The sequence below is a fragment of the Orycteropus afer genome, unplaced genomic scaffold, assembly GCF_000298275.1.
Source record: "Orycteropus afer afer isolate SDZICR_OR568_19922 unplaced genomic scaffold, OryAfe1.0 scaffold00100, whole genome shotgun sequence".
Classification (NCBI taxonomy): Eukaryota; Metazoa; Chordata; class Mammalia; order Tubulidentata; family Orycteropodidae; genus Orycteropus; species Orycteropus afer.
Genome location: NW_006921687.1, coordinates 2158552 through 2169022, shown reverse-complemented (window position 1 = coordinate 2169022; position 10471 = coordinate 2158552). Strand labels below are relative to the sequence as shown.

General features: G+C 43.0%; 1 protein-coding gene across 1 annotated transcript in view; it reads right to left on the bottom strand.

The window, feature by feature from the left end:
• Positions 1 to 9065, bottom strand: part of CPNE8 (copine 8) — a 426365-nt gene extending 417300 nt beyond the window's left edge. The window contains exon 1 of the mRNA XM_007943187.2: positions 8929 to 9065. Within this exon, the coding sequence (XP_007941378.1) occupies positions 8929 to 9065 (137 nt within the window). The remainder of the gene's footprint in view (positions 1 to 8928) is intronic.
• Positions 9066 to 10471: the final 1406 nt, after the last annotated feature.

Genomic DNA, 10471 nt, shown 5'->3' with positions numbered 1-10471 from the left:
CATAGTGACCCCTCCTTGGGTTTCCGAGGCAGTATCACTATGGAAGTAGATTGCCCCATCTTCCTTCCGAGGAGTGGCTGGTGGGTTTGAACCACCTTCTGGATAGCAGCCAAATGCCTTAGGCACTACACCACCAGAGCTCCTACATATACGTATGTGTGTGTGTATATATATATACATATATAAAGGTTGGGCAATCCTACTTCCGTAGTGATACTGCCTCGGAAACCCAAGGAGGGGTCGCTATGAGTCGGGGCCAACTCGACGGCACATAACAACAACAACAACATATACACATACACATACACATATGTATATTTGTTATGAATCATATTGATATAATAAATGTGTAGCTGACCACAAAACTTACAATAATAAGACATATAATAAATACATCTTATTGTACATTTCATAGAGCCCATTGATTCCAACAGAATGCTTTCTGAAGTACAGACAAGACAATATACATCAAGCCCTGATTTGTATCATTTACCAATTTCCATGGTGGAAATATCCACACCATGGCCACTTTCAAGACATCAATGTGATGTTACTGAACACAGAATTAGGAAGAAATCATCAGTTAATACACAATTACATAATATTTTTACCACACAGACAAAAAAAAGAGCATAGATAATAGTAAGGAGCATAGATAATAGTAAAATATTGTAGCAAAATTACAAAGTGGTAGGTTTTGAATATTCCTTAACTTTATTTTCAACATAATTTAATAGAATGTTTAAGTGTACATAATTTAATTTTTAACAATATTTAACAACCAGATCAAATATTCTTGTTGCAAGCCCCTGTGACTCAGTTCCAGCACACCATTAAAAAGTACCCTCCTAAAACCTTACGGAGCAGTTCTACTCTAACATATGGGGTGACTGTGAGTCAGAATTGACTTGACAGCAATGGTAATGCTTTAGGACAGAATAACTAACCCAGATCACAGACTCATATACTTACCAAACAAACAAAAACAAACCCTTTGCCATAGGGTCGATTCCGACTCATTGTAACCTATAAGACAGAGTAGAACTGCCCCCACAGGCTGCTGTAAATCTCTACAGAAGCAGACTGTTACATCATTCTCTTGCAGAGCAGCTAGTAGGTCCAAACCACCAACCTTTCAGTTACCAGGTAAGCACTAACCACTGTACCACCAATACTCCTATTATCAAACTAGTAGATAAAAAATTTTAGCATGTATAATAAGCAATGGGGACCTTGTTCAAAATTCAGATGCCTGACTCAGTCTTAGAGATTTTGATTCAGTAAATCTGGTGTGGGGCCTGAAAACCTGTATTTTATCAAGCAAAACCACTCCCAATGACTGATAATTCTGTTAGAGAACTCAAGCTTGAAACATTTATTAACTATGTACTCTGGGCCAAATTTAGAATAGAAGAAGAACTTGAAAGAAACAAAATTTGTCCTCAAGAAGAATATGAAGAATTACATTGTATCTATGATACTGGTATGGCCTCTGGTGGCATAGTAAGATATTTGCCTGCTAACCAGAAGGTTGGTTGTACAAATCCACCAGCTTCTCTGCAGGAAGAAGATGAAGCAATCTACTTCTGTAAAAATTTACACCTTGGTAAATCCATTGAGGGTCGTTATGAGTCAAAATTGGCTCAATGCCAGAAGGTTAGGTTTGGTTTTATTTCACAATACTGGTACAAACCAGCCATTTTGGGAGTACAAAAATATCCAGTTTGGGAAAGGGAGGACTGAGAGAAATGTCTGATCTCAGTTTTGAAGAAGCAGCACAGCCTCATCAAGAAGAGAAGGGGAAGGGAGGAAGGAATGTTCAAGGTTGAAAGGGCATCATGTGCATAGCCACAAAGGCAGAGAGAATCTGGTATCCAGCTAGGGTAACAGCACATGCTTTGAGATCATATGTACCCATGTTTTGTAGCCACATTTATCTAGCATGGGTTTTGGAAGCCCTGGTGGTACAATAGTTAAGAATTCCCCATGCTTCACTGCTAACCAAAAAGTTGGCAGTTCAATCCCAACAAGAAGCAGCCTCTGCGAGAGAAAGATGTGGCAAACTTCTTCCATTTTGACGACAGCCTAGAAAACCCTATGGGGAAGTTATACTCTGTCACAAGTGTCACTGTGAGTCAAAAATCAACTCCACAGCATCCAACAATAACAAGAAAGCACCCGACACATGTTTTCTGGACTATCTTCAACACAGAGTTCATGTAAGATGTGATGGCAAGAGTCAGACTGCCTGGCACAAAGCAGGTGCTCAATAAATGTCTGTACCATATTCTTTCATTTGCGTTAGTGTTTAAAAAATCAGTCTTTATCACTATGACAGGAATATCAGTGTGATATGACTCTCATTTGATAAATTACATACAAAGTCTAGAAATACACAATGGTCTCACTGCTTTTATAATTGACAAGCTAATTTCTCAATCAGAATGAATAACAAAAGCACCAAAATTGTGTGTTAGAAATACTGCACAAAGCCACAGCTCCAGCAAAACAGATGATTACTGCCTGTTACTTTTAACCATTGGTTGTACTTTATTCTAAAATAATCTTTTCAGAATAAAAATAGAATGTTATGTTGTCTTTCTAATATTGTATCACTTCAGCTACAGATATACTTAGCTCATTAGTTACACTAACCCCATTGCCATTGAGTCATTTCCCACTCCTAACAACCCTTTAGGAGCTCTGGTAGCATAGTGCCTAAGGCACTTGACTGCTAACCAGAAGGCTGGCCGTTCAAACCCACCAGCCACTCCTCGGAAGTGAAGGTTGGGCAATCCTACTTCCATAGTGATACTGCCTCGGAAACCCAAGGAAGGGTCGCTATGAGTCGGGGGCGACTTGACGGCAAATACCAACAACAACAACCCTTTAAGGACAGAGTATAACTGCCCCACAGGTTTTCCAAGGCTGTAAATCTTTACGAAAGCAGACTGTCTCATCTTTTTCCCATGGAGTAGCCGGGGGGTTTGAACCACCAATCTTCTGGTTAACCCCCATGCCACCAGAGCTCCTTCCCTCCACCATAGGTGGCTCCATTCTCCTAGTCCACTTGATTGGGGACCCCCACACCCTTGGCCCTAGGAGGCCTCATTCTTCTGTCCCTTGTTCATAACAGTTCCACCTCTTCACCTTTGGGTGGCAGCCCCATAATCCTGGCACACCTTAATGGCAGACCTACACTCTAGAACCAAGTTGGTGAAGATTCAACTCTTGGAAACCTAGGAGGCTGTGGCCCCACTCTTTGAGATCCAAAAGACTGTGGCCTACCCTTTAAAACTGAGAAGGCCTTGCTTCCCATGCTCCTTCCAACAATTTGGCTGATCTCCAAGATGCTCCAAGGATCATCCTTTCCTTTTCTTGGAGGACACAATATGTAGCTCCCTTGGCCTATTTTCCTGCATGCAGAATTCCAAGACACAGACAGTGTTCTTTCCTTACGTTCTTTACCTATCTCCTAAGCTAATGGGTTTTCTGCTGTGGTAGGTGATTAGATCCATCAGTCATAGGCTTAATCTCTTTAACAAAAGATTGTGTAGACACATCTTAGGTAAACATTCTAGGACATATGTCCTTAGTTTGTAAAACAGAATTTTCCAAGTCTTTAAGTTCTGTTTTCATTTTGCACAATTCATTTTTAAGTCCATCTCTTTCCTCTTGTATTTTACTGTAAGTGACAGGGAATATCTGCAGAGCCCCTTTGAGAGCTTGCTTAGAAATCTCATCAGCCAGATATCCAAATTCATCACTTACAAATTCTATCCTCCACCAAACATTTGAATATAATTCAGACACGCTCTTTGCTAATGCATAAAAAGCATCATCCTTCTTCCACTGTCCAATCACATGTTCATAATTTTCTTTTAAAGCCTCACCAGAAGCACATTTTAACATCCACATTTGTAGCAATATTCTGTTGTTGACACCATATGTATTCTCTAAGACAACAGAGAATTTCTCTATAGCTCTCCTCACTTCCTTCTGAGCTCTCACCTAATTGGCTCTGATGTCCAGCATTCTACCAAGAGTCTCTCCAAGGCTATCTAGGCTTTTACTATCAGGCATCTTAATACTCTTTCAGCCTTTACCCATTAACCAATTCCAAAATTCCCTCCGCATTTTAGGTATCTGATAGAGCAGCATCTCACTCCTGTTTTTTTCTTGTTTTTCAAAATATTTTATTGTGGTTTAGGTGAAAGTTTACAAAGCAAATTAGTTTCCCATTCAGCAATTTATACACAGAGCATTCCATGGCACTGGTTGCAATCCCTACAATGTGTCAACACTCTCATTTTCACCTTAGCTTCTGCATTCTCATTCACCCAGTTTTCCTGTTCCTTCCTGTCTTCTTAAATTTGCTCTTGGGCAAATGTTGTGGTTTTGGTCTTTTGATTATTCTGAGAAGCATGTTCCTCCCAGATGTTACTGTTCACTTTATAGACTTGTCTTTTATGTGGCTGAAAGATTCTCTCTGGAAGTAGTTTCAGTTCTAAGAATGTCTAAGGGGCATACTCTTAGAGGTTCCACCAATGATCCATCAGATCACTAGGTCTGGTCTTTTTTTATGAATTTGAATTTGGTTCCTCTTTTTCTCTCCCTGTAACTGGTACAGCCTATTGTGATACAAGTCAGAGTAGTGGGTGGTGGTAGCTAGACACCATCTAGTTCTGGTCTCATGTGAGTGGAGGCTGTAGTTCTTATGATTCATTGGTCCTTTGCACTAATTGCATTTTCTTGGGTCTTTGGTTTTCTCCACTCTTGTTTTGCTCCAGATGGAAACAGATCAATAGTTGTAACTTGGGTGGCTGCTCACATTTAAGGTCCCAGTCGCTACTCACTAAAGTAGGATATAGAACACTGTCTTTATGATATGTCATACCAACTGACCTACTTGTTGCCTATGATTCCTAGCTCTCAAACCCAGTATCTCAATCCTGGGAGATGTCTGGTTATAGTTAAGAGGCTTTCATGACTGCAAGTAGTCACTCTTCCAGTACCAAATTCTTAGTTATCTAAAGCTACTATAACAGGAATAGCACATGGGGATGGCTTTAACAAACCAATTTATTTTCTCACAGCTTGAAAGGCTACCCGCCTGAATTCCGAACACCAGATCTAGAGGAAGGCTTTCTCTCTCTGTTGATTCTGAAAGAAGGTCTTTGTTGCTCGAGCTTCAGATTCTGCCTCCTTGTTCCTAGGAGATCTCCTTGTATCTTGATACCTATCTTACCCATCTCTCCTCTGGTTGCTAGTTTAACCTTTTTTTACATCTCTAAAGAGACTGTCTCAGATACACCCTACACTAATTCTGCCTCATTAACCTAAAGACAACCCATTCCCAAATGGAGTTATAACCACAATCACAGAGGTTAAGAATTACAGATTTTAGGGGGCAATATGATTCAATCCCTAACACATACACCCTATGAAAATTCCAATTGTATTATTCCTTCTTCTCTCAAGCCTCATCTCTTTGTAGTATATTCCCAGAGCACTCTCTTCCACAATGATCTATTCCCTCCCTATGCAAGAGTCTCACCTCTGCATTTAGTCCCTCCTTTCTGTGTATTATGTAATAGTTATCTCCCATCCAGATTTTACATGTCCAGAGAAGAGAATTCTTTTGCATTTCTCATGTAATATGGTATAATGTTAGACATATAAAAGATACCCAAACACTTGGAGAGTAAACAGACTAAATGATTTCCAAGAATTGTATTTAGCATGAAGCTTCAATTATTGGTTTTTCTCACCTTCCCCAGAATGAAGATAAAAATACAAGCTTAAAAAAAAAAAAAAGTTCAGACTGGGACAGTAAAAGGAGGTTATCAAAAGGAATCCTAGCCTTCTGATGTGCTTTTTAAGTATCCAAAAGTCATCAGAGCTATTTGATATAGATAAGGGGATTTCTGGCTCTGCTTGTGTCAGCAGTAAGGCTGAGGGGCCTATAATCGTGCCTTCTTGCTAAGTGAAATCCCCAAAAACATCCTAGGAAATACACTGTTGACGCACACTGAAGAAGAAATAAGGGATCAGGGATCCAAAGGCTAATTCTATCCTTGTCTTCTTCAACCAATTTACTGAAGTGCTTAAGACACAGAGTATGTATAGAATTCCATAATAGAATCATATATGATACATTTATTCAATAAATATTATTTACAATGTAATAATAGTAAAACCAAACCCACTGCCATCAAGTCCATTTGGACTCATAGAGACCCTCTAAGACAGAGTAGAACTGCCCCATAGGGTTTCCAAGGCTGTAAATCTTTACAGAAACAGACTGCCTCACTTTTCTCCCATGGAGCAGCTGGTGGGTTTGAACTGCCAACCTTTTGGCAGTTAACCTCTAAGCCACCAGTGTTCTTTATCTTTATTATAATAGCTAACATTTTTGAGCACTTTCTTTAGTGTCATGCATTGCATAAGCACTTTTCACACATCTTTTTATTAAACCCTGATAAAATTCTACATCTAACACCATAATTATCCTTATTTTAGAGATAAGGAGGCTTGGAGAGATTAAGTAAGAATTTGCTTCAAGGTAACAAGAATAAGTCATGAAGCTAGATTGTGTGCCTAGGTCTCTGATGTCAAATCTCAACTACACTACCTCCTTTGGTTATAAGATTCAATTTTCAACCACACAAAATTTAAATTAACCCACCTTTTCAAAAAACACTGAACCTATTTCAGAGGCACTAACTTGGGAATTCAATTTTATTTGTTTGCCCAAATGACATTTTTACATCAAATTTACCAAAGAATACATGGTAAACTGATTCCGGAGCAATTCTGAATTAAACTTCACACCAAATTCTAATGATACAGCAGATATGTTGGGCGCTAGAACTTTTTTGGGGAGTTCTCTTCCAAATGTGTTTTCAATTTGAAAAAAATTACAGACAAAACACAAAAACAACAGTATGAAAAAAGGCTGGAATAAGGAATCTCTAGGGTCTGAAACAAATAGATTTAAGTCAATTAACTTGGGGATCCTATCATACCCAAAGCAAAAAAGCATCAAATAAATAAATAAAGGTGGGCCCTAAAGACCAGCTAAAGGGTGATTTCTTCATCATCCCTGGAGAAGTTAATGGCAACTTCAGATTTAATTTGCAACATTCTTTTATATTCATTCCAGGTATAGGCCACATGCCATTCAGACTTTGCAGGATGTTCAGCAGAGGATATAACAACTCTAAAAAATACTGTTACTATAGGACTTAAGGCTATATGTTACCTGTTATATAAATAAACTCCCTCTAACATCCAAAGTTAGTTTTTAGGTGGAGTGGGGTGGCGTGAGGGAAGGCCTAAATATTAATGTCCAGAAAGTTGGACATTATACAGTTTAACCTACTCAATTGACAGAGAGCTCAGGCAGCACTTAAAGCAGGGCCTGCAATAAGGCAAGAGAGCTTAATGTCAGCTATTATAATCAACATTATTATTTCCATGTCTGAGGTCAGCCTTAAGAGGAAGCAAGTGCTCCAGTGATACAGTTTCAGTGATAGCTAAAGCTGACTCTCTCAGCAAATAACACCTTTATTGAGGTTGCTAGTGCTTGAATTTCCACAGAAAAGAAATGTATTCCTTTGGCTTGAGGCATAATCTTGTGGAAATGCAAATCAAATACCACTGAAAACCAAAACCAAACCAAACCCACTGATATCAATCAATTCTGATTCATAGTGGCCTCCATTAGGTTACCCAGGCAGTAAATCTTTATGGAAGTAGATTGCCCTATCTTACTTCCACGGAGCAGCTGGTGGGTTTGAACTCCCAAACTTCTGGTTAGCAGTCAAATAAATGCCTTAGGCACTGCGCCAGCAGAGCTCCTCAAATACCATTGGGTCGGTAGTTAAGCTCCAGGTCTTATTTACATCAACAATTACCCATTTTAACAGATTTGAGACAAGTTTTGCTAAGGGAAGTAACAAGAGGATTTGAGGGTATAAAAATGTCTTGGGGCGGACACGTATAAGCAAGGAGAGTTTTTCCCACTAAGAGAAATCAGAGCAAACAAACAAAGGGTGGGCTGCCAGAGAAGTTCACTCCTGAACCAATGCAATTCGCAAATTCTGCCTCTCCTTCCTTTTGTTACCGTTATCAATAATTTAGTGTACTCCACCTGTCTCTTCAAAATCTTAGTCAATGTAACAATTACTCTTTTATTTATACAGAGTAGGAAAGTGACCCAGATAACGTCAGGAAAAGGAGCTGGAAATTTAGTCCTTGGGTAGGGTGTGGATAGTTACAAGTACGTACTCAAACGTATTTACCCGCAGGCAGAAAGTCGTGACTTCCCGGATTTTAGGAAAGGCAGAGTCTTCTGCAAGGAGGGCTGAAGCCAAAATCCCTACCACTCAGGCAGAAAGCAAAAAACAGCCCGGAAGGGTAGGGAGGAAAGCAGCTGGATGGCTCCAGGAAGTGGGTGGGGAGGAAGCAGCTGAGATTTGAGCCAACCGTGGCAATAGCACATTTGCACACACCTAGCAGAAGTCCCGGGGCACTGCGTGCAGCGGTCACAACCGCTTTTGGCAATGCTCTCCCCTTCGTTTCCCGTCATCACCCGGCCACCCAGCTCGGGTTTGGGAAGTAAAAAGGTCTTGCAAACCGGGCGGCGGCCGGGGTTCCCGCAGCTGAGTCACAGCCTAGTCAACTTTTACAGCATTTACCAGAAAGAAAAGAAAAAGTCCCGGAGCCCACCACTCGCTTGTAGTACCTCTCCCCCTCTCTGACACTCAAGCCAGCTGTGAATCCAGGCCCACAACTGGGGTGTTCCCCATTCCGTGCCAACTTCTCTCCCTCGCAAACCCTGGGGGTACCCCTAGCGTTTGCCAAGTGCCACTCTCCGGGCGGATAAGAGAGTAGGAGGATGGAGGGGAAAAGCTGTGTCCTCACCTGCAGGATACCGACACCTCCACCCGCGTGGCCGGGATGGCCGCGCTCAGCTGGTTCAAGTCTCCGATTCCCGCAGTGCTGGTGTAACGACTGTCCATCTTGAGTGGCGGCGCGTTGAACTTGTCCGGCGCCCACATCCGGATCTTGGGCGAACTGAGGGATCCGAGCCTAGCTCAGGACAGACGGGGATGGGGGTGAGGGTGGAGGCAGAGGAAGAAGGCGGAGGCAGTGCACTAGAGGGAGGGGAGGGAGGGGAGAAGGCGGCCCTCAGCGCAGAGCCTCGAGGGAACCGCGAACCAGTCCCGGGTGAGGCTGAAGCTGCCAGGGAAGAGTCGCGCGGGGCTCCTGGCTTCCCGCCCCCTCCTTGCAGACTGCTGCCGAGGCGGGAACACCCAGCACTCCTCTCCTGGCTCAGGGTGTCAAGCTCAGCAAACCCACCAGACAGCCCGACCTGCTAGGTGGCGCCAGACCCCACCCCTACCGTCCAGTAGAGCAAGTCCTCGCGGGCTTTCTGTGCGGTTTGGGTTTTGTCTCCGCCTCCACACACACCCCCCATCTCTCTTTGGGCCGCTTCTCCTTCCTCCTGTCAATCAGGTATGGCCAGGAATGGCAAGCAGTTTCTTCGCCTCGGTTGGAAGCTGGAAGTGGGGGCACCTCTGCCCATCCCTAACTCCCCATTATAAATCTATTCTTCCCCACCTCACATAAGTCCTCACTTCACCTTCGGAACCCACGGGAGTCCCTCCCACTGTGCCCTCGGGCAGGTAAGCCCACACCCAGTTTCTGGTCTGCTTGTCGGCCACTTGAGGGGTGGGGACGATGGGACACCGGGGAGATCTCCAACCTTCAGTACGCGTCGGAAAAGAGGCAAATCTGTATCTGGGAAAAGTAGGAATGAATTCTGGGGGGGAAGAGAAAGAGAAACTATTTAGAATTTCAGGGCGTTCTTCTGGATTCCCTCTCACCTCTGTTCTTCAGAGCGCGGGTTCCCATGCTTCTAAATTGATGTTAGTCGTGCACTGAAACCAGGGGATGAAAACTAGATACCGCGGCTCCCTCACCCCGACTGCAACCAGAAAGACCTGAAACTGGACGGACAGAAGCAGAGAGGATCCCCAAGTACGCGCCGCGTTTAAAAGCTGGATCCCAGAGCAGTGGGATTGGTACCTGGAGGCAAAAACGGCAAAAGCATCTGGGGGTGCCCTGGGCACTCCTACATCGCAGACAAAGGTGTGCCAACACCTTTCTTTCCACCAAACCCGTGCGCCTGGGGGTCCCAGAGCGCTCGCCACAAGGGGGCGGCAGGACGTTGAGCAGCGCAAAGGAGGAGGGTGAAAAGGGGGCGGGTCTCTGTTTTGATTTAATGCGCCAAGCACAGAGTTACCAGCTGGCAGAGCTAACTCAGGGAAGAACCGTTTTCCTGGTTTACACTGTAACATTTTAATCCACTGACGCCGGCTGCCTACAGAATATATAGTTTCGGGTAAGGATGTGTAGGTGCGGTCTTTCTGAATGTACTTCCGTGTTTCATTACTGGTTTCCT